This window comes from Micromys minutus, assembly GCF_963924665.1.
Source record: "Micromys minutus genome assembly, chromosome: 6".
In the NCBI taxonomy this organism is placed as follows: domain Eukaryota; kingdom Metazoa; phylum Chordata; class Mammalia; order Rodentia; family Muridae; genus Micromys; species Micromys minutus.
The window spans coordinates 43,088,245-43,112,620 of record NC_137975.1 but is presented as its reverse complement, the minus strand read 5'-3'; the positions used below and the strand labels follow the sequence as shown (position 1 = coordinate 43,112,620).

Sequence of the window (24,376 nt, the reverse complement as noted above, 5' to 3'; positions counted from 1 at the left end):
AGTCTGCCATAAATGTAGTCTTAACTTTTGTATAGCTAGGGTCAGCATTTTCCAATTTTGCCGCCCTTTTAAGTATCAATTTCATCTTTAGATGATTTCTCCCCTTCTCTTTTAGTGTTCATGGTTAAGAGCAATCTTCAGTATATTTTTATGTGAGTACATCGTTGTTGTCTTCAGACACACCAGAAGAGGGCATTGGATCTTAATACAAATGGTTGTGAGCCACCATGTGGTTGCTGGGAATTGAACTCAGGACCTATGGAAAAGGAGTCAGTGCTCTTAACCTCTGAGCCATCTCTCCAGCTTCAGCATATTTTTAAATGTATTCTTCTCTCATATATTACATCCTGAATGCAACTTCTACTTTCTACCTTCTTTCCCTCCTCCTCCTCCCTTCCCCCCTCTCTTTCAGTCTTCCTCTCTCCAAACCCCAATCACTCTTCCTCATGTTTCTCTTCAGAAAAGGGCAGCCCTCCCATGGATATCAATCAAACTTGGCACATCAAGTTGCAGTAAGATGAGGCACCACAAGGTGGTCTAGTCAGCCCACCACATTACACAACAATAAAGCGATACAAAACAAAGCATGCTACTACAGAGAATCCAACAAACTCTGAGAAGACAGTAAGTAAGGAAGAAGGGAGTAAAAGGAATACAAACCAGAACGATCAACAGAATGGCAACAGCAAGCTCTTCAGCAATTACTTTAAGGTGTAAATGAATTAAAGTATCTCACCAAAGGGTAGGTCAGTGACCGAATGACAAATAAAACAAGATTCAACCAACCTATTAAAAGGTCCAAGTTCACCTTAAGGATACTCAGGGGCTGAAGGTTTAAAGATAACACAAGATTTGCCCTGCAGCTGGTAGCCCAAAGGGAAGAAAGGCAATTACCCCAATGTCAGACAAAAGAAAACTGGATTCAGTTGTTCTCACAAGAGACAGAGGTAACTGCATAATAATAAAAGAATCAATTTATATAAAGACTATAGCAGTTGTAAACATAAACACCCAGCATTGGAAAATTGAAATATATGAAATAGATATTACGACTTTAAGACAGAAATAGCAATATAACTGTGGGGGAGGTGACAATAACCTGAGGTGTGCAGAGGAGAGCAGACGGCCAACAGCTTGGTGGCATTAAAGGATGAAGTTTGGGAGTAAGATATGCAATGACTGAAGTAGGGAGGGGTGGTGGCCTTCTGTCTCATGACAAGGGGCTCAGACAGTCCTACACGTATGAAACACTGCTTAGACAACGGCAGACAGAGGGATTAGTGACCCCATGGAATAAGAAGGCAAAAGAAACACAAGGCCAGTCAATCAGCAAGCAGGGAGCTTAGTCCCACTGCACATCCTTGGGAAGTGGGAATTCTCTTCCCCTTGAAGGCAAGGAAGCACTTAAAAGTAGAGCTAATGGACTAAAGGTGTAGGGAAATGGTCTAAAATTAATGTTGCTGGCTTCACAGCAGCCCTAACTTGTACACTTTCAATGGGTATATTTTATGCTATGCAAGCTGCATTTCAACAGAGCTGCTAAGTGATTTCAATACAATATACCCATGGTTTCAATATACACAATTAAGTCAAACAAGTCTGCAGAAGAGATTACACCTTCTAAAGAAATAAACTATGGCACTCAGGAAAACAAACTTGGCTGCATAAACTATTTACAAGTTCTATAAATAAAATAATATTTTTGAGATATAGAAGACAGAACTGAATCAATAACCCAGGATAACACTCTTGGATGGGGAAATGTACACTACAAATGGTAAAAGTTCCACAATTCATCAATACAGTTCCGACTCACAAAACTTTACAAGTTTGTTGATGACGAAATAACCACTCCCAAATTATTTTATTTTACTCGAAAGAATGAAAAAGCTATGAAAATCATAAAAAAGAGATAGAATAAAAAAAATAAAAACTAACTTGCTAGAATACTTGCCAAGCCATAAGGTCCTGGATTCCATCTTAGCAGCAGCACACACACACACACACACACACACACACACACACACACAAATATGCACAAGTCCACACACAGAGACACATCGACACATACAGTAGTAATTCAAAAGTTATATAATTCCAAAGAGTAAATAGATTGTCTCATCTGTTTGAGATAGTGTCTCACTAGGAAGGCCTCTCTGGCCTAATTTGTAGATCTATCTGGCTTCAAACTCACAGAGACTGCTAACCTCTGCCCCTCAAGTCTGAGATCAAAGGCTACACCACCACACTAGACTAGTTTTTGTTGTTTAAAGATAGTTTTCATATAGGGCCACAACATATCTAGACAGACTTGAAGGGAGTTTAAAGCTATCAATAAAGAACAGATCACAAGCCATGGGAAGAGGAAGATACCCAGTAAATGGTATTTGATACGATGCTTATTAGTTCAAAAGCTGGTGATGACAGTCTGTTTTCCCTCTGTTCTATAGGGTGTTTAACTCCCTAAGCTCTTGAATTAAATTCCCGTTTGAAAATCTGGAAGTGGGTTTCATTTTTTTTGTTAGAACTACAACAAAACAATAAATTTCTGAAAGAAAAAAAAATGTAAGGATGATGTGAGTGTTTCAAGTTTTCTTTTTTTAAATAAAACAATATATGTCTCACGCCAGTTAAAAATTAAGTTTAGAACCATGCTTGGGAGCTGGGAGAAGTGACTACATCCTTAACTGGTCTCTAGGGGGCAGCAGAGAGCTGGCTTCTCTTGCCCTCTGCAGGTGGTTAACTACTCCAGGCTCAACTGGTTCCTTATGACTAAGCCTGAGCGAAGTGGGTGGCCAGGATTAGCAAGGCTTGTGAGGTCATGAGTCAAATCCAAGCAACAAGACCAAGTGAAGATTCCAATAATGACTTTAATTTAACCTAATATAAACACATTTTATTTTTATCTGATAAAGTACCTAACCACAACTAACATGGGTTGGTTGAACATGCTGAGCTAGCATATGCTTATGAAAACTTGGCAGAATTTAGCTATTTCCTTTGACCACTCCCAGAAATAGAAATTGTACATATGAAGAGTGATGTTAATTATTCTGCCATATTTTTGAACGTTTGATGAATCTTAAAAACAGTATTCCAGAAATTATTGAAGACATGAATGATGATTAATACCTGTTCTAATAAGCCATACATTTCTGAATTACTCTCTAATTGTAAACAAAAATTTCAGGGAACTCTTGTATGTGTATGTAGGGTGCATGCCGGTGTGTGTGTGTGGGTGGGTGCATACTGGTGTGTGGGGGGAAGTGCACACTGGTGTGTGTGGAGAGGTATACACTGGTGTGTGTGTGTGTGTGTGGGTGGGTGCACACTGGTGTATGTATGTGTATGTGTATGTGAGGTGTACATTGGTGTGGGGTGGGAGGGGTGCACACTGGTGTATATGTCAGGGGGGTGCACACAGGTCCCATGCAGATGTTCTACTTTGTCGCTTTCTTCTTTGTGGACTTGAGACAGTCTCTCACTGAACCTGGTGTCTGACCTACGAGTCTCCCTTTCTCCACTTCCTGCTGCAGAAGGTTCTCAGATGTGCACTCTGTCTTACCCAGACACTGTCTGCCAGGTCCTGGGGGTTCCCAGCTCCTTCCAGGCCATAGAGAACAGACAAGGAGTCCTTGTCAGAGTGTCCTATTAAAGGTGGGACAACTCAGGGGCATGGCCTGTAGGACGTATGGACTATTTCACCATAGAAAATGTTCGTCTTGAACTCTCTGTCCCCTCCCACCTCGCTGTGCTAGTGCCTGCGTGGACACCGGCTGTGAGAATAAACAATGGCCAGGGAAGTAAAAAACAAACACAAAGAATTCTGAGAAATAACGGATCATACTAGAGAGCGTTCATTTGAAGATACTGTATACCAACATTTGTTTGACTTCAAGATACATTTCCTGTGCCATTTCTTTCTCTCTTTGTTTTAGATGTATCAAAATAACTATGATTATTTAGGCTATGTATCATGTGAAAGAGTTATTTGACTTTTTGACTCCCAAAGTGGGAATTTCGTATGATCCAACATAACAAATATGAATAGTGGTTGCTGAGGTCATGAAGGCATTTCAGTTTGTCCTCAGTCAGCAGGCAGAAGGCCATGAGCCCACAAGCTAAGATAGGACATGAGAGGCAGGGAAACACAGCAACATGAAGACAGTAGGATATTATTATGTGCAGTGACCTACTTTACTCTTAGATTTTACCCATCATGCTCTGGTACTATTCTACATGCTTTGTACGGTTCAATCTGTCTTACTCTCGGAGCATGTCAGACTAGTTGGCACGGACCATTATCATTCTCACTTTACAGCAGACAGAACTGAAGCAGACAGATTAAGTACTTTACCCAGTCACATGGCAACTAAGTACCAAAACCAGGGTTCGAATCCAGGCAGTTTACCTCCATAGCATTTGCTCTAAAACATTTATTTTGCTGACTCTTAACTAATCCATACAAGTAAAAAAGACCATCAGAAAACTAATCTATTTGATAAATGCAATCAAGAAATTTCATGCTGCTGTGAACATAAGGATCCTAGTCTATTTATCAGTTAATGCATAACACACGTTCTCAAAGAAGGTGACATAAAAAACAGCTGCTTATCTTAAAGATTGAAATTCTGGGTTAAGGGACCAAGGCAGCAGTGGCAGAGTGGTCTTATCTCTGCTCCGTAGGCCCATAGCCTCACAAGGAAGGATTCTAACTCCTGGTAACTTGTGGGAAAATCCTGCTAATCAAGGTCAAAGTCTACCACAACAGGATAGCTATCTAAGCTTGGCACAAAATGGAGGACTCCCTTTGTTATCGGGGGTTCCCCTTCTCTGACCTTGTCTGAGGATACATGATTAGGGAACATAATTGGGTCTGGGGTAGCAAGAGTGGCCCAGCAGTTGAGCTGCTTAGGGCACGTTAAAATAGAAGGCTGCGTGCGTGCGTGCGTGCGTGTGTGTGTGTGTGTGTGTGTGTGTGTGTGTGGGTGTGGGTGTGTGTGTGTGTGTGTGTGTGTGTAGAGGAGGGACACGCACCTGTGGGGAGTTTAGAGCAGATTGATTTGATGCCGCAGCAGCAGCCCGTCTGCAGATCCCATTGGTCATACCTGACTTCTGGTGTCTGCATCATCACTACAAAGCGAGCTACAGTGGAAATAACGCTTTCAAGACTCTATAAAATTGCAAACGCTTTTAAGAAGAGGAGAGGATGTGCAGCTGGTGAGAATGAGTGAGCAGCGAGCAACACCAACAGCCACAAACATCCACCAATGACCATGGACTGATGGTCATGCGCAGAACCACAACGAGAGAAGGACCACACTAATGAGAGAGCCACAACCTTATCTTCTGTCAGAGAATACATAGTTACTCAGTTAAATACAGATGCACCAAATGCCATACAAACAGACATGACCAGTGAGCCAGTCATCCATTAGTATAAATAATTATTCGTTGAAGTTTATTAAAATGCAAGATGAGGCTGTGGATAAATATAAAGAGAGGCATAAGGTGCTTACCAAGTCTAAACGTCATCTTTGAAAGTATTTTTCCACTCTGTGTGGGAGGAAAGCACCATATTGAACACATAGAAGTATCCTGTTATCTAGAAGGTTACTCTATCAAGGGACAGAGGCCATTCACTAGTATTTGTGACACGTCTTTTGAACTCTTGTCTTCTGACTCTCTGACTTTCTATCTAGTTGCTTCTTCACCAAGGAACTGTGGATGATTTGGGCATTTGCCCAGGTGCTCAGGAAATGAGATTGCAAGTTCCCAGTTTCTAGAAAGCGTTGTCTGTCATCGTGTGGCATTAGTTTTGGTCCATTTAACGTGAGTATGAACAGCCTAAGCCCAAATTCTCGGAGGTGACCTGAGACTTTTGGAAACCTCCCTTCAAAGCTAAAAGTATAGACTGGGAATTCCAGGTGAGCTCCACTCCCTGCACATGCAGGAGCCAAAGTCAGCCTTGTCCTTGGCAGCGCTGGAAACCCACCTGGTACATTCCTTTGATAACAGCTATGGCATCACATAGCTGCTGTTGAAAGCTTTTCCTCATGATCTCTTCTCCCTACACAACAGAAACAGATGCAGTAAGCACCACTTCCTAGAGAAGAAGACATAGCAACTGTTGGGATTCTGTAAACCCCACCCCTCAGTTACCTAGCAACAGCCAGGTATACCCCACCCCTCAATTACCCAGCAGTAGCCAGGTATGCTCCTCCCCAGCACCTGACACTATAAAAGGAGCTGCTTGACCCCTCCTCTCTCTCTCTTGCTCTTGTGCTCTTGCAGCCTTGCTCTCTCACCCCTACCCCTCCTCTTCCCTTTCCCTTCCCCCTTCTCTCCCATGTGCTCATGGCCAGCCTCTACTCCTCTACTTCCCTCTCTCTCTCTCTCTCTCTCTCTCTCTCTCTCTCTCTCTCTCTCTCTCTCTCTCTCTGCCTCTACCGCCCTCTTAATTCTCCCATGACCTGAATAAACTCTATTCTGTATTATACCACTGTGTGGCTGGTCCCTCAGGGGGTAGGGATTCCCAACATGGACCCCCCAGAGGAATCTCCCTTGCCCCCAGGCCTCACCGCACCTCCGTGGCCATATGTCCCCCACTCTCTTCATCCTTCCCCTAACAATGGTGCCGTGACTCGGATTGTCATCTTTTCACAACATTGGTGCTCCGTGACTTTCCTTTCAGTGACTTTTCCTTTCATTGGTGCCCCGTCATCTTTTCCTTACAGCAACGACTCACCTTCCAAGTCATCAACCTCCGGAGAATTTCTATTTATCATAATTTCCTTGTCGTATCTATTATAGCACCCGCCATTTTAATCTATTCTTATCTAAAAGCAATACAAAGATGCCACGGATAATATGTAGCTAACCTGACAGACAGCATTTCCTTGTACACATCAACAAAGTCCTATAGAATGTTCCTAAAACTAGTATGGTGTAAGATCTACTTACATTCACATGTTGTTATAATCCCTTTTAGTCCTTTTGTTTTTAATTTTAATCATTTTCAGTGTGTTTGGTGTCTTTCCTGTATGTACGTCTGTGTTCTTGTGTGCCTGGTGCCTAGGGAGACTGGAAGAGAGTGTGAGAGCCCATTGAACTGGGGTTACAGGTGGTTGAGAGCTGGCATGTGAGTGCTGGGGTTCAAACCCCAGTCCCATGACCATCCTTCCAGCCCCTAGTCTTTGTATTTTTAAATGGGATAGGCTCATAAAAAGAAGGTTAGTTTTCTTGATCTATACTAAATCAAATAAATTTGATTATATCTGCTTAGGGTAAAAATAAAACAGTATTTTTAAAAATTCCCTTGATTCTCATAGCCATCCTTCTGATTCTAGCATGACATACTGTACCATGGTTTGAGCTGATATAAGAGATTAACCTTGGCAAGCTTAGTTTCTGAAATTTGTATCTCGGGGGTAGCAGGATTTCCATTTGGAGATTTGGGTAGATTTGAAGGTTATATAAATGTACTCAAAATGCCCTGCAAAGTATTTACTATGATGTGGTCACAAAATTATAAGTCTTTTTTATAGCAAAAAATAATGCCAATTTTATATTACATAAAATTACAGAGTCTCACTGTGTAGATCAGACTGACCTGAACCTCCCACAGACCCTAGAAAAAGTCAGTAGATGGAAAGAAATTATTAAGATCAAGTCAGACATTAATGACCTAGTAACAAATAAGTAATAAAACCAATACAAAGAATTAATGAAACAAAGAGTTGGTTCTTTGAAAAACAATTGGGGTTGGCAAACCCTTAGCCAAATTCACCAAAGAGTGCAGGCAAGAGGGACTCTACCAAAACTGAAGACCTGCGTTTGAGCCTCTGGATCCACACCATGGGAGGGAGGATCTCTGACCTCCACATGGGTACCATGGAGCTTGCATGCCCATCCCCATACATAAACACAAGCTAGCCAAAACCAAAAGAGAGAAGACCCAGTTAATTTTGGTCACATAAACCAATTAAACAGATCTCCTTAATATAGTCAAAGTAGGGTTTCTGCCTGTGCCCAGAGCTGACCCTGTGCCACAGCTCTCTGTACCCAGATTCTGCTGGGGGAGAGAATGTAAGAACGCATGTAAGACAGATTCACCAGTATGGTGATCCAAATGTGAGCTAGACAAGGTTGATAACTATAGACATTCAAAACTGGATGGGGAAAAAGCCTGTGAGGCTCAGCCCTACACAATATAGGCATCCTAAGAAAGCAGGGTAAGAGGTGCTCTTCTCCGGGGAAAAGTACACCAACTGGTTATCCAGTATCAAAGAATCAGCAATTGTATGGACTGAACATATTTAGTATGTATACATATATATATATATATATATATATATATATATATATATATATATATATATATATATGTATACTAAATAGAACGCATATATATGCATACAATAACAATAACAAGAGGCCATGGATTAGAGTTGGGACAGGTATCTGTGAGGGTTTGAAGGATAAAAAGGAAAGAATGAAATGTTGTGATCATATCATAATCTCAAACAAACAAACAGAAAGTAGGACAGGGAGTTCTGGAGATGTGAAGCTTGAGGTGGGATAGGTTGGCTGTTAGAGATGCTGGGGCGTACGTGGTTAACCAGTGAAACCTTATGAAGACCCGTTCCTCTTTCCCTCTATTCTTTCCCCCCTTTCTCTCTGCTTAAAGTAATTTGATTGAAGGCACCCTGTACCAATAGACAATTATTAAGCAAAAATCTCAGTGACAGATGTGGGACACCTTCCTCTGACCTGTTGGTCAGTGAGCATCCAGAGGCCCCCCCAACAACAAAGCCTAGTGCCATTGATGGCTCTGGTTTGTCCATTGTAACTAGGTGATAAAATCTCACTCCTGAAAACAGAGAGCATTTTGATTCTTTATGCCAGGTAACTGTCACAATGCCAAAAGATGCTGTGCAGGCCACTTGGGGAACAAAATCATCAATGGACTCACCCAGTGGAAAACTCTGCAGGTATAACAGTAACCTGCTGGGGAAAATGGGGCCACAGATGTAATCACAGCATGACTGCTATGGGGGAAAATCAATTGTTTTCTGATTGGACTTGAAGCCTGTTTCACAGGAGAGAATGCATGACAGACACCACAGACCTGATCAAACACTATGGCTGTGGTTGGAGAGATGGCGCAGTTTTTAAGAGGACTAGCTGCTTTTCCAGAGGACTGGGGTTGGATTCCAAAAACGCACTGTACTGGCTGGTTTTGTGTCAACTTGACACAAGCTGGAGTTATCACAGAGGAAGGAGCCTCAGTTGAGGAAATGCCTCCATGAGATCCAGCTGTAAGGCATTTTCTCAACTAGTGATCAAGAGGGGAGGACCCAGCCTATTGTGGGTGGTGCCATCCCTGGGCTGGTAGACCTGGGTTCTATAAGAAAGCAGGCTGAGCAAGTCAGGGGAAGCAAGCCAGTAAGTAACATCCCTCCATGGCCTCTGCATCAGCTCCTGCTTCCTGATCTCTGATCTTCTTGGGTTCCAGTCCTGACTTCCTTAGGTGATGAACAGCGATATGGAAGTATAAGCTGAATAAACCCTTTCCTCCCCAACTTGCTTCTTGGTCATGATGTTTTGTGCAGGAATAGAAACCCTGACTAAGATACCCACAAAAATGTTCATGGGAACAAAATTTCAGTTCCCATAGATTCAACACCCTTCTCTACATAGACACCTGGTACCACACACAGGGAGAAGACAAAACACCCATACACAAACTAATGAAATAATTTTATTATGACTCAGGTCATAGACCCCATGAGTGGGTAAGTGGGTAACCTACTACTGCTACTACTGCTACTACTTTGTTAAGCAGGCATGGTGTTAGACTACTTTCCTAAAAAGCCCCAATAGCCAAATTTGGCCTTTTCAATACTTATTTTCATAGCCATAAGTTAGTGATGCTCAATCTTGGTCAGAGATTTCTGTTTGCAGTGGCAGCCATCAGTGCAGTGACTCACAAGTACTCAAGGTGCTGAGACCAAGCGAATGTTCAGTCCTAAATAATAGACCTGTGTCATCCCCCAAATCTCAGAGGACATGAAGCAAAGGGAGATGAAAGAGTGTACACACCAGAGAACATGGAGAGGTGCTGTGAGATGCTGTGTTCTCGATGTGACAATGCCACCACAGTCGTGGATTTGAAGTAGCTAATGTGCCCCCTAAACAATACCTGCATAAAATCAGGCAGGTCAATATCCCAATATGGGTTCAGGAGGATTTCATGAGGTTTCACCCCTAGCAGAGGAGCTTCTAGTGTTGTGGGTGCGGGGAGGAGGAAGCCATTTTTCTTTGGCTCTGTGGCCATTGATATGCTGCACTAAATGGACTGAGTGGATTATAATAGAAAAAAAGAAGATATGAAAGTGTGATGGGTATATGTTGGGGGAAGGTCTGGGGAAGTTGGAGTAGATATGGTTAAAATACATTGTGTATATGCATGACATTCTTGAAGAATAAACAAAAGTACTATATTTTTAAAAACTGTTCAAAAGCAAGCATCTGGCCCGAATCTAAAGTCCTGCGGTAACTGTGAGCAAATTAACCTGTCTTCTTATCTGTAACAGTTACACCACCTGTGCAAAGTAAGTCTGAGGACTATTGACATCATGTGTGAGATCTTCACTGAAGTTCCTGACTGTATTAGCTCCTAGAGATGCATGGTACATAACTACAGCTGCACTGGTGAAGTAACACATTCAAACTTGTACATATCAAAGGCAGGGTCAACCCACATGCCAGAGAGGGGAGCGAGGATCAGCCCAGTGATGGAGAGAGTGCTCACCTGCTCATAATGCTTCTTTATGTCTAACATTCTGTCACAGAGCGCACCAACAATTTTCCAAGATTCCTCTTTAAGTCGTTCCTCGAACTTCAGTTGAACCAAATCTTTGAGGAAGCCAAAATCCACCTGAAGTGAAGTAATCATCTACCAAATAAAAATCATTGGTTAATGTAGAGAGTGGGGCCCTGGGTGCCAGTATTCCAGCACATTCCTTGGTTTCAGCCATTTGACCTGGTTTCCGGCTTTTCTTTGAAGATTATCTCTCAGATACGGTATATTGGAGAAACCCATCAATTCTCTCTCATTGTGTCTAGGTTTTCAAAGTGATGTCTAATTTGAAAACTAAGACCTGACAGCAGAGTGCTAGGGTTCAAGTGTGGCCTGTTCCTTCTAAAATGTATGAGGGAGTTTAATCTCCATCATGAGACATTAAGACTGAAACCTCGGTGTGACTATGTATTTACAGTGGGAATATGGGGATGTGATTGGGACTAGATAAAATCCTGGGGCAGAAGAGGGGGGGGGAGGAGAAAGTAGAAGAGGAGGTAAGGGCAGGCAAGCCAGTGCTTGTGAACTGTGTCTCAAAGGCTCTTGAAGCTTCCCGCGCCACCTAAGTCCTCCTGACTAAAACTTAGTTTGGGTGCACCTAGCTATCAAGAAAGAAATTGGTAAGGATCCTGCTAGAAAAATATGCCTTTCTAAAAGCAGACGATAAATGACAAGCAAGTAACAAGGGGGCATCTTCCAAAGGTCTTAGCAGGTGGCACAGTCTTTGGTAATGTCCTCCAAGGTGACTAATGTATGAACTCTCTGACTCACAAATTCCCTTTTAAGAATTTACACAGCAGATTTCCTGGCACTTGAGGAAGTACAGGATTATTCATCACAGTAGATTAGAAAGTGTCCATCACCGCAAGGATAGCAAAATATATGCTGTATGCCTTGTAGCATTGTTGTGAAATAAACAAGGCACAGGATATGAGACCCAGGACCTCATCTGTGCTGGGCAAGTGCTCCCACACTACGCTCACCATGTGACCCATATTTTGGAATTAATATAGTTTTGTCAGTAAGGGATGTATAACAACATGCGTCTAGGGTGTCGTTCAACAATAGTACTTCATAACATCCACACAGCAATGAGATTGACCTCCAGTACAGCCACCCCTCCCCTACAAAAATTGATCCCCCCACAAAGGCAAATAATACACAAAGTCATCTTAGAAGTCACACCAGACTTACATGCACTAACTTTTCTGTGGACTGAGTCAAATTTTTCAGTGGAAAAATCTCACTGCAATCTGTCTGAGTAGCGTGGTCTGAAGTGAAGAAGCCAACCTTCAAATCATCTGAAATAGCAAATCTGAAAGAGAGCAGAGGTGTTAAACTTCCTTAGTAAAAGGCAAGCGTGCATATTTGGAGGTAAATTTGTTTTATTTTCAATACTCTAAGAGGTCATGAAATAAAAACTTCTGGAATATCTGGTCACACATGTGTTGGGGATTCAGCCTTGTTATCAGACTCCCCCCTCCGCGCATTGTCTCCGCCTTTCTGGCATCTGAAGTACTCACATCCATTATCTTAATACCTTATCCTGTGTCACTGGATAAAGATTATAATTTATCCAGGGCATATCTAGAGAAGTATGCTAAGATAGAGACTCTCCTGGTATGAGAACCTTTGGGGTTCCAGAACACTCTGTAGGAGAATGCGTGAGAGGAAAATGATTCATAATGTAAGGAGTGTATCGTTCTTCATATAATTCTCTCGGGGAAGTTCACTGGCTTGTGCTGGTCGCTGCAGGCTGAATGCCTGAGAGAACGCAGAGGCAGCAAGGTGAAGCAGCTGCCTGCCTTGAAGCCAGGCATAAAAAAGATTTGCCAAGTTGAAAACACTGACACTTTTCACCTTTAAGTTTGAGTTCTGAAAAATATAGTTACATTTTCTTTGACGTTTGATATTCATGTTAACACATGCTTTCTATCACAGTGCTAAATGAATTATATTTATCCAATTTCTACCTTGTAATTTGACTATTACAACAATCAATAGAGACAATGAATGTAAACCACAGTTCTTTGAGGTTACCGATACTTTGAAAGAACTCTAACAGGCTCTGAAGCCAGCAGAAGACTTGAGCCCTGCTTTATATAATTTCAGCCTGTAACTGTCAAACTCTGCCAAGGCCAAGTTGAAATGTTGGCGGAGGCCAAGCTCTGCATTCTTTCCATGACTCAAACACAACAGGCATCTTAAAGGGTTAATTAGGAAGCTCACTTTCTGGATGTACCCATCAGCTTGATCGAACTTATCACAACCCTTTGTTTCCAAAATATCAGCTGGGGGGCGGGGTATGGAGGGACAGAAGGAAGGAAGGAAGGAAAAAAGGAAGGAAGGAAAGAAGGAAGGAAGGAAGGAAGGAAGGAAGGAAGGAAGGAAGGAAGGAAGGAAGGAAGTGAGCCAAGAAACTCCAATCGAAACAGCCTCTGATGCCAAGTGCAGACATTTCTTACTAGTCCTCTGAGGAGCAGCAGAGGACTCCCTTGTTTAGTGGCAGAGCAGTAGCTGCCCAAGAACTGGCTAGTTCTGACACTTTCCATATCCCTGCTCTTCCTGTATGATCACATACCACGTATCTCCTGTTGGCAGTTTTCCGTCAGCCACAGTGACTGCATCCTAATTGACAATGTGACCATGTGATTTCAGGGAAATTACTTAACCTTTTCTTGCCTCAGTTTTCTCTTGTATTATTATTTTTGTAATGTTATGTGTTCATGTGTTTTGCCTTCACGTATGTCTGTGTACCATGTGAGTGCTTGGTGCTGGAAGAGGCTGGAAGAGGGTGTCAGATCCCCTGGAACTGCAGGGACAGTCGTGAGCCTACATACTGGCAATCAAGCCTAGTCCTCAAAACCACTGAGCCATCACTTCTGCAGCATGCCCCAGTTTCTTCTTATGGATAACCGTAGGGTCACTGATAGACTGGGGGGTATTAATCTTAGATTTGCTTTGGTGTGGTGCTAGATGTACAGCAGTAAACCCTCAGGGAACATTTTCAGTACTGGTGCTGAAGCGAGTTACTATACTGTTGCCATGCCAGGATTTGCCCCTTCTCTTGTCTTCCCTTCCCTTCCCTCTCCTCCTCTCCCTTCCCCTCCTTTTCCTTTCTCTCCCCTCCCCTCCATTCCCCACCTTTCCTTCTCCTCCTCTCCCCTCCCCTTCTCTCTTGGAGTTTTGCTGCTGTGAAGAGACTCCATGGCTCAGGCAATTCTTATAAGGACAGCATGTAGTTGGGGTTGGCTTACAGGTTCTGAGTCAGTCCATCATCATCAAGGCAGGAACATGGCAGAGTCCAGGCAGGTAAGGCACAGAAGGAGTGGAGAGCTCTACATCTTGTTTCAAAGGCAGTCAGAAGACTGTCACCCACTTGTCTAGGAGAAGGGTTCCCAAGCCCACCCCCACAGTGACACACTTCCTCCAACAAGGACATACTTCCTAACAGTGCCACTTCCTGAGCCAAGCATATTCAAACCACCACACCTTCCTCTCCTTCCCCTCTTGACCCTCCTTCCCTTATCTCTATCTCCTTCCCTCCCTCTCCCTCCCGGCTTCTCTTTCTTTTTTTCCTTCAGGAAGGGTCTCTCTACTATGTAGCTCTGGATGTACTAGAATTCACATTTAGAGACCCACCTGCCTCTGCCCCAGTACTGGGATTAAAGGTGCACAGTACCACATGTGGCTGATAGGTCTTCAAATATAATTTGTTTATTGTATTTGAAGAAGGCTATAAAAGCACTGCAGCATTCAACGATTAAAAGCTAATTTGAAACTTAATACTCAAAGTCATGATTTTCAATTAATCCCGCTAAATTCTCAATTATGCTTCCATGCACATTGATGAAGACAAATTTCATCTTCGGCATTATCCAGACAGTAACGCAGTATCTGAGTTTAATTAAAATTTCTGATTATTTTTTCCCCAGAAGAAACTGCGTTTTGGATTTAGTTTAATTCAGTTTAGGAGCTTGTGTGTTTTCCTCACTAACACGGTATTCTGGAATTCTCCACAGGGCCACAGCATCCCTGAATATTCCTTGAGGATAGCCAAGAAAGAGAAGTCTTTCTACCCGCCCCTTGGAAGTTATGTTTCCACGGCAACCTTAAAGGATAAGGTAACATCTCGCTACCAGGAAGCAGACTTGTTCCTTATATAAAAATGGCAGCCCGGATGAAGAGATGCTTGGCAGAAAAAATGCTTGATGGTCTTGCAGAGGGAGGGTCCTCGCTTGTGTCCCAGCACCACACAGCTACTAACAACCGTCAGTAGTGTCAGTGGCTTCTGTTCCAGGGGCTCTGTCGGCTGACCTCCTTAAGCACCAGGTACATGCACAGTACACTTAAATACATGCAGGCAAAACACTCCTGCACATTAAAAAAGCAATACATTAATCTTTAAAACAAATAGTGGCTCCCAACCTGGAGTGCTGTCCTTGGGTGTAGCTCACTGTGGGAACAGATGCAGATGATGAGTCATGCTACCTCTGTGGGAACTGGGTCTGGGTAGGAAGCTCAGTACAGAGAAAAACAGGGCTCTGGAAACTGCCTTTGGATGGAGTCACTTGTTTCTGCCCCTGGCATTTTATGTTGCCCATGAAGACCTGTCAGTGACTGAGTAGGGTGAGGTCTGACAAGCACGTGACCCATATAGATCAATGGGTTTGGTGGCACACATCTGTAATGCCAGCGATGGAGGCTGAACTAGGAGGACTGCTCATTAGGACCAGTCAGGATCGAATATTCACATTGAAACAGATTTATCCTGACCAACTGAAGGAGTTATCAATATTTAAGGCTCTGCCCCCTATGAAATCTATAGCCAACTCTGAAAATAATTTGTGAAAAACACTCACAAATTATGGTGGCTATATAAAACTAAGTAGAATATTGTACATTAGACAATCACAATTGAACATATTTTTAAATGCTTTACAATAAAACTAGGAAGAAAAGCAACTTTTAGCAATGATCACAGAATGTCAGGAAAATATTTTTTTGCTTCAACAATGACAGTTATTGATGACAAATTGTTTTTCAGGAAAAAATGGATCTTAGAAGTTCAGAAGTTCTCTCATGATATATTTGAGACTATTTTAAGACATAAAACAAAGAAGTCATAACATTTTTAAAATGTGGGCCCACAAATATAAAATTTTCCTAATATTACCATAAATCTCTAAACAAATCTTCACTTTAATAATTTCAAAACACAGTTATTTACTTATTTATGTATTCACATGTATATATATACATGCCAGCATTCACATGTCAAGGCCAGAGGGCAACATGCAGGAGTTGGTTTTCTTCTTCTACCATGTAGGTCCTGGGATTTGAACTCAGGTCATCAGGCTTGGTGGTAAATGTCTTAACCTGCTAACTCACCTCTCCTACACTAAACATGTATGTGTGTATGCATGTGCATATATATGTATGTATGCATGTATTTTTGGTGTTTAGATTTTTATGAGTAAGGGTTTCTCTGTGTAGTTCTGACTGTCCTGGAACTTGCTCTGTAGTCAGGGTGGCCTTGAACCCAGAGATCCACCTGTCTCTGCCTACAGAGTGCTGGGATTAAAGGCGTGTACCACCACTGCCCAGCTTCTAAACTATTATGTTTTTAATCAGGAGATGTTTTCATTGTCTCCTAAGGTAGCTTTCTAAACACTATACTATGTACATACCTTCCTATAATGAACTTTGATATTCTTCCTCATCAAAAAAAAATTACACTCAATCTTTTTGTAACCTCCAATATCTAGGTCCAGACTAAAGATCTGAGCTTCGTGAATTTAATGCACAGCATGTGAGGCCAGTGGCTTACCTTGGCACTGAGGATAATCACAGTGGACAAGGAAAGATCCTTGATCGTGGCATTTATATTCTAATAGACCATACACACAAGAGAACAAAACTTCCGTATCCTGAAGGAGCTGTAAGCCTTGTCCCTTGGAGACTCTATCTACTCTTCTCATCTGGAATTGAGCACTCCAAGGACCTTCTCCTTGCCAAGAACACTCTCAGTCTGGGCTTCAGTTTGTCCCCATTTCTACCTACTAAAATCATTGTTCCTTAGTATCTTTTTCATCTGGTTTTCCTTCTGGTCGGTCTCTCTTAACTTCTCATAGTAGAGGAGTCAATGAGGTGCCCAATAACATGGGGATAAAAAAAAGAAAAAAAAAAAAAGCGAGAGAGAAGGCCAGTGGGTGGGTCCAGTAGCTAAGGGATGTAGATCTGATGGCGGAGGACCAAGAAGAGACAGGAGAGACCCCAGATGACTATGAGATTGGAAATACTGAAACGACAAGGAAGTGAATTTAAGATGGTATGTGAAGTTTTTCAGTCTCTGAGAAAAATATTCATAAATGCAGGAAAGGTGTAGGCTACAGTGGGCTCTGAGACAGTGAAATCAAATTAGAAAAATGGGGATAAGCTCATGGTTTTATAAATATATACGTGCACAATCACATATCTGCTTAGGTTTACAAACATTAACAGGTGAGAATGTCTGTGCACATGTGTGTGAACATGTATCACCTAGGTACATGTATATTTGTTCATATATTATATAGAATGTCTGATTGCCCCATTTCTCTGTAGCCTGCACTGTATTTTACTGCCTTTGCTGGCTTACTCTTTCAGTCTAGAGCTGTAATCATGTTTCCTCCCCCAGGGTTAAATGGCTTCTTTTCAATATCAATCTTTCCTAAGCTTGAACATTTATGTTCTTCCATTCCTTCTTAACTTAGGCAAAAACACTTATTCTGAGTGGTAGCTTTGTAGAACGTGGTTGATTTTTATTATCAATACATTTTTTCATTCTATAGTGTAGAAAGTAGAATATGTTTGCTTATTCCTTCTGTTGCTGTAATAGGACAATAATAAAATATGTAATTTTATAAATAAACTCTCTGGAGTGTTTAAAAACAATGTACATGTTTACGGAGTAACTTGCCCCACAGATTTTGTTAGGATGTATGCTTGAATCTACATTTTTTTTCCTCTCCTTGTAATTCTACATCTTGTCTCAAAGATGTGCAAACTCAGGTGCAACAAAAGTAAGCGACTCCTCTAAAACTGTAAGCCAGGGGTGTAGATCCCTCCTCTGAATTGTTGGTTTAAACGGAACTGAGATTGGAATCTCCCCACCCCCAGTCTTAACTTTTTGTATGGTTGATTTAGAAGATCTGGCTCACCCAGAATCTAAATAAAATATGAAGGCTCAGTCTTCAGCCTCTCTTTAAATTTGAAGTAGCTCTAATTTTAGATGTTAACTCCACTGCCTAGAACGGAAGCCCATATCACAAGAACTTAGCTAAGTGGTTCCTACACAGTCCTTATTTATAGTCTGAGTGATTCTCCCAAATAATAGGTTGCTTGTTATGCATAAAGCATGGTCTTTGGAGATAATGATTATGTTTAATAAATTAGACACAAAATTAATATGCTAACTTATACAAAAAAGACCCATGAATATTTATTAATAGACTGCTGCAACACATCCCACTGAGACCTAGAATAGTTTGTCCTAACGAATGCTTGTTAATGAATTAGTCAATGAAGATGACATCAGAGGTTCTAAATTTTTACTGTGGTGAATGGCTCAATGTTATTTAAAGAAAATATTCTCTTTTATTTCTATTTTCAAACTAATTGTATATATACAACTGTATCTCTCTCTATATATAGATATACATATACATATATTGTATATATGTATATATATGTATGTATGCATGTGTATATATCTGGCTGATCTCACCAAATCTCATAATTTACTTAATACAACATCTTTGCACAGATTATTTCCAACTTGATATTTCATACTGGACTTCTCTTCCAACCTTTGGATCCCACTATTGAACTGCTTAAATAGATGTTTAACAGTCACTGTGAACATTTTGCACCTCAAGATTAGCTTATCCTTACCCTCAGTCCTGTTCCTCACATCCTCTCCCAGTAAAGTTAATGGCAACTCCATTTTCCAGCTACTCAGCCCAGGAACTTGGTCACTCCCCTTCCTATTGACTAGCTAGAATCTGACCACATCCCCAGCACCTCCAAGCTGCCTCCATGACCACCTTCCTCCCCCTGTTCCTTTCTTTTTTTGAGTGTTATCTGCCTGTGTGTGAGCACAGGAACGAGCACCTGTGCACTTGCCTCCAAGCCTGTGCATTGTGAAAGCCAGAAGCTGATGATGACCATCTTCCTCTACTGTGAGACACCTTATTTTTTAGAATGGGGCCACTTGCTGACTCAGGCTTCTAGCTGTGTCAGCTAGCTTAGCTGGCACCAAGTACCTGGCACCTCCCCGTCCCCTCGTTATGCTGGGGTTGTGGATGCCTTCACCATGCCCTGCTTTGTGCATGGCTGGGGAGACAAGCTCAGGCTCACATCAAGCATCTTACGCAGTCCTCATGGCCATTCTCCTTGATAGATATTATAAAAGTCCCCTGACTGGTTTCCCCACTTGTGCCTCATCCCTATTATATAGTCTATTAAACCAGCAGAACTGTCCATAGACAGGTATGTCAGAGCACCTCAGGACTCTGTGCCATGCTCCTTTGTCTTCCCATGGCCATCGGTCACTCCTCTGCCTCACATCCAGGACCCACCTGCTCTCTCTGTGATAGTCACACCAGTCTCCTCATTTTGCCTGAACCCAGACTCCCTGCTTTCACCACCTCTTCTCTCTGCAGGGAACATTTTGGCTGAAGACACATCTGCCTGGCTCCAGCTGTCTCATCTCAATGTCATCTCAGAGAAGCCTTTCCCGAGAGCCATGTCTAAAATTACAGTCCTCCTTTTCCACTAGGTGACTTGGGAGTGTGTATGCATGCATACCAGTTTCCTCTGCCACCGTTTGCTTCTGTTTCTTCTCGCACATGTAAATGCTGTCTGACTCAGATGTGGTTACTGACTTAATTAGAATGTATCACTTCGCCAAGGCTGGCCTGAATTTATGTGAACTATGGGGCCCAACCCAGCTATGCTCAGATCCTTGGGTATCAGCCAGTATCTAGCTTCTGCCTCTCACATCAGAGCTTTAAGCTGGTTCCCTAAGCCTTTGACTGGAAAAAGAATGTTACGGGCATTCGTGGTTCCTTGGTTCAATGAACGTGTGCTACGTAGTACAGCACTTGGCAGAGGTCAGGCTGTCCTGTGAGTCTGGCTGGAAAGTTTTGTTGGGAACGCATTCCACTGTGGAATGTCAAGTAATCCAGGAGAGAAAGGGACACTTGGGAACAGATTAGACACAGCATTCCACTGTTGTCTACCAAGAGCTGCCTGTGATGTGTGTTATTGACAGTTTTATCAGGGTCCATGGGTCCCCTGACTCGGTTTGACCAACACACCTATTATTTAATAGCTGAGCTAGGGAAGCTGAGTTTGTTCAGCGGGACTTGTATCCTGGTTCAGGCTCACTATTGGGCTGGTCCAGCTAGTGTCAGCCCCCTTCCTGCTCCCCATCCCGTCCCTGTTCTCTCTGTCTCTTCCTCAGTGTGGGGTTTTCCTGAAACCAGTAGTTCCCTGAGGTCTCTACCTGTGGAATTGCATCTAGTAGCAGCTAATCTAAGGCTATGTTCTTACTACTATGAAAGAGTGTTTTAAGGGAAAAAAAATTCCCATAAATGTCGACTCTGCATTATCCAAATACCAATAGGACTGAGCCCAAATGATTCTGAGAGAGAAGAATGAAACCTAAGAACCCTGAAATAATGATTCCATTGGCTGGCAGAGGCATAAGGCATGTTGTCTTTGTATATTTGAGGGTGCTCCAGTTCTAGGAAAATCTATGTCAACGTCCGATTTTCCAAGGCGGTGGCCTCCGGAGGTGAGGTCAAGAGAGATGAATAGGTCATGAGGTGGGGGCCTCATAAATGGGACTGTTCCTTTAAAAACAGCCCAGGTGGAGGATAGAGAGTGAAGACACAGGAAGACCGCGTTGCTTATGACCAGCGCCAAGTTCTTGGACTCTAGCCTCCAGAATCGCAAAAGAACTCTGTGTTTAAACGCTGGAGTCTATCGTATCTCTTAAAGCAACCTCAAACCATTTCTGTATGGCTCTTTTCTAAACTGTACTTACTTGAAATACCTAACAGGCCCTGTAGTCTATGGAGTAGGCACAATCGGCTACTGTCCTGTTTCCCAGCTGAGATAATAGAGGTAAAGGGTCCGGTGAGAAGCTAGGCGAAATTAGAACCCAGATCTGAGTCTGAGCTTTTAGCCTGTAGTTTACTTAAGAAATCAAAGGCCACGAGACTGTGGCGAACAGGTGGCCAGTTCTGGGGCGCGTGCGTGCAGGTCACCTGGAGTGGAATTTGAATTGCTCAATAGCCCCCTCGAGGGTCTGGAGAATCCTCTTGCATCTACGTGTCTTCTTCTTCCATTCCTCAGTCTCCGTCTCAGCCACCGCCATGCCACCACTCAACCACTCGCTCCGAGCTCTGAGAATCTGAGTCCCAAAGCCGGCGTCCGTTGCCATGGCAACTCCCAGAGAAACCTGAGACTGGGGGTGGGGACTAGGGGCGGGGCGGAGAGTGGGCGGGGGTGGAGTGAGCGAGGTGTAGGGCGGGCTCCGGAAGTGCCCCTCTGTCTCGCCAGGCCACCTGCCCCACCAGACATAAGCCTCTCGACAAAGCTTTCTTCCAGGACGCCCACAAGCCAACCCGCTCCTAAATGTCTCCAAGCAAAGCTGCACCCTGTAAATAACTCTGCTGCGGCCCACGACGCCTCCGGACCCTTTCTGCTTCCTTCTGCAAGGCTCTGAGCTCAGCCTCCTTTCTGGTTGGACTCTGCATTGGGAAACTTAAGTTCCCTACGTCAACGCCCCTCCCACGTGCCTGTCAGATCTGCAGCTTGCTTGGCTCTCTCTCTTTTGCTTGGCCTCCTACCAAGTGTCACTCACTCTCTGTGGAGATGGAAACTAGTGACCCCATCCAATAGCTATGCTTATGACATAAAGAGGCCTGGGCTTGTCAGCAGTACCACAGGAGAGCAGATGGCCTGATAAAATACTGACACATGTCACTTGACCCCCCCCCCCCACACGAGTGTTGCTGAGTGAAGATTTTCTTTGCAGAGATTAAACAGGCCTACATCCTGATTTAATATAAAGGACAGAATGTAAGGCACTTTACACACTATTGCGGAGTGTGGGACTGAATTCAGTATCTGCCATTGTTAAGAGAAGCTGTGTTTAGTGGCAAAACTATCATCTAATGTCCACTGTGTGCCATTCATTGACAAGGGACCTGAGCTTGGGGTACCATCACTTTGTTAGAACTAAGTGTTTTTCATCTTTATTTCACTATATTGTCTACAGAAATATATGCATGTGTGTATGTGTATATGTACAAGTATATGTATGCATACTATATATGTATATCGGAATATACTTACATGTATATCTTCTCCTAATTAGCTGGATATTAGGTGTACAACATAGGGAAAGGAATGTCTCGCAGCTACCACTGTCTTTAAAATTTTAAGTCTAATATGTGCCTGCTTACAGTACCCTGGCATATCAGAAGTAGGCAACGGAGCTGGAGTTTCACATGGTTATTGTTTGACTTGTGGATACTGGAAACTGTACCCCTAGCCCTCTGCAAGAGCAGCAAGTGATCTTAACAGCTGAGCCACCCCTCCAGCCCCCATCACACTCTTATGTTTACAGACAATGATGGGTGGTGTGTGGTAGCCATGAACCCAACATTACAGACAGAGGCAGAAGGCAGGAGGATGTAGACTTTAAAGTCATATTAGACCACACTGTAGTCTCTGTCTCAAAAACAACAAGAGCATGAAACAAACAAAAACAAGAAAAGACGAGTTGTGATAAGCACTTAGCTATTTGGCTCAGGTAACTATAAATGGTATTTGGAAACTGACGTAAGAGCTCACAGTTGAACCATGAGTCACTGGCCAGGGCTATGTGTCATTTGTTGGTCAGGCTGCATAGTTACACCATCCACCAGAATCACAAACCAAACAAAACGTTTTTATCGGAACTTTGCAACAGCTTATCCAGGAGATTCCATTTTCAGCATCCAGGGCCTTACGGAATGAGGACCACGAGTTTGAAACTAACAACATGACATTTCTTTACTGGTCAGCCACCTGTGTTCCAGCTCAGACCGCTGTTCATTTTAGACCAAAATCCCACCTACACTGAGGAGTCCAGGCACCGCCAGAGTCTTTGTCAGACTGAAGCCAGTCTTTCATCAGATATGGAATTCACTGGTGGTTTTTAGTGGAGAAAGTTCATAGACTCAAGGGTAGGCATCACAGATGTATTAACTCACTTTTGAATATTGGTCTCATTCACTTATCATTCTGAAGGTTCTTTCTTTTTAAATTTTTATAAGCACACACTGAACAGCAATTATTTCTCAATATGCAGTTAGGCATAAGCTACAATGTAGGAAGAGCTCACAACCCTGCAGCACACAGCAAAACAGACTCCAGCCAGGCTACCCAAACAGTGTTTTCCCTCCCCCGAAACCACTCCTGAGAAATGTAACTGCAGCGTCGGAAAGTTTCCAGCTTTCTAAAAGTTAAAAGTCTCAAAAGCTAAAACGACCTTTCTCTTTCTCAGTCCATAGGACAAGGTGGCACAACTTATGCACATGAGTACATAAATACGCCGTGGCTTCCTATGAAAATGTCACCTGCCAATTAGCAAGAGTGACTGATTGCACCTCAGATGAAGTAGCAAGAGAGTTTGATTACGAGTCAAGTGGTGGCTCTCAACGTGGTAATTTGTATAACTCAGTTGGACATTTTCAGTTCTGCAACTCTAGTAAAAGCCAAGAGGTTTCAGCTTAGGTTTGTAATTTAAATTCTTTTGAGAGAGTCATGCTATGTAAAGTGCTTATTTTTTCTTTATCATCAGCCATAATATATGATTATGTGGTGCGGGTGCTGTTATGTAAACTTGTTTTATGTAATGCTTCGTCCCCAACCAAAGGTCTGAAATAAAGGGTTGGGAAAGGAAACATTAAAGCCCCAGCCAGAACAGTTCTATGCTACTAAATCCTTTAGAGGCAAAGCTAAAGGGACTAGATCCCATCTTAAACTGGGTAGCAGCAAGCTGAGGTCTCCACTGTGAATATCTCTAATGACTGGCACCTGGCTGAAAGGGAGGGGCCAATGCTAGGCAAGGCAGAGTGTGGATAGATGGGACCTGTGTTAAACTTGGGGTGCTGACTATTGAATGTTCTTCAGCACTAGATACACTGTTTGCTCTTCTTGGGGGTAACTTTAAATCAGGACCGTTGAGAAAAGACCAGGAGCCAAGAGAGAATAAAGGTCGAGCTTTCAGAAGGAAGCTCCCTAGACAGGATCATTTGAACTGGGCCTCCCATCCTGGCTATGATCTCAGAACACTTTCACATGTGGCCATCACAGCACAGAGAGAGGCGCTTGGCACAAGCAGAAATCTGAATGGAGACTAATTCCAAGACAGTTATCATATTTAATGCCTGGAAGACTTAATCATTTGTA

The 24,376-nt window shown here is 42.8% G+C and overlaps 1 protein-coding gene across 1 annotated transcript in view; it reads right to left on the bottom strand.

The window, feature by feature from the left end:
- LOC308421990 (uncharacterized protein C10orf67, mitochondrial) overlaps positions 1-21,290 on the bottom strand; it is a gene marked incomplete at both ends in the record, with an annotated part of 98,669 nt that extends 77,379 nt beyond the window's left edge. Inside the window, 6 exons of the mRNA XM_080918484.1 lie at positions 3,566-3,648; positions 5,038-5,173; positions 5,996-6,070; positions 10,817-10,960; positions 12,059-12,179; positions 21,181-21,290. Of these exons, the coding sequence (XP_080774610.1) occupies positions 3,566-3,648; positions 5,038-5,173; positions 5,996-6,070; positions 10,817-10,960; positions 12,059-12,179; positions 21,181-21,290 (669 nt within the window). The remainder of the gene's footprint in view (positions 1-3,565; positions 3,649-5,037; positions 5,174-5,995; positions 6,071-10,816; positions 10,961-12,058; positions 12,180-21,180) is intronic.
- Between the last annotated feature and the right edge of the window lie 3,086 nt (positions 21,291-24,376).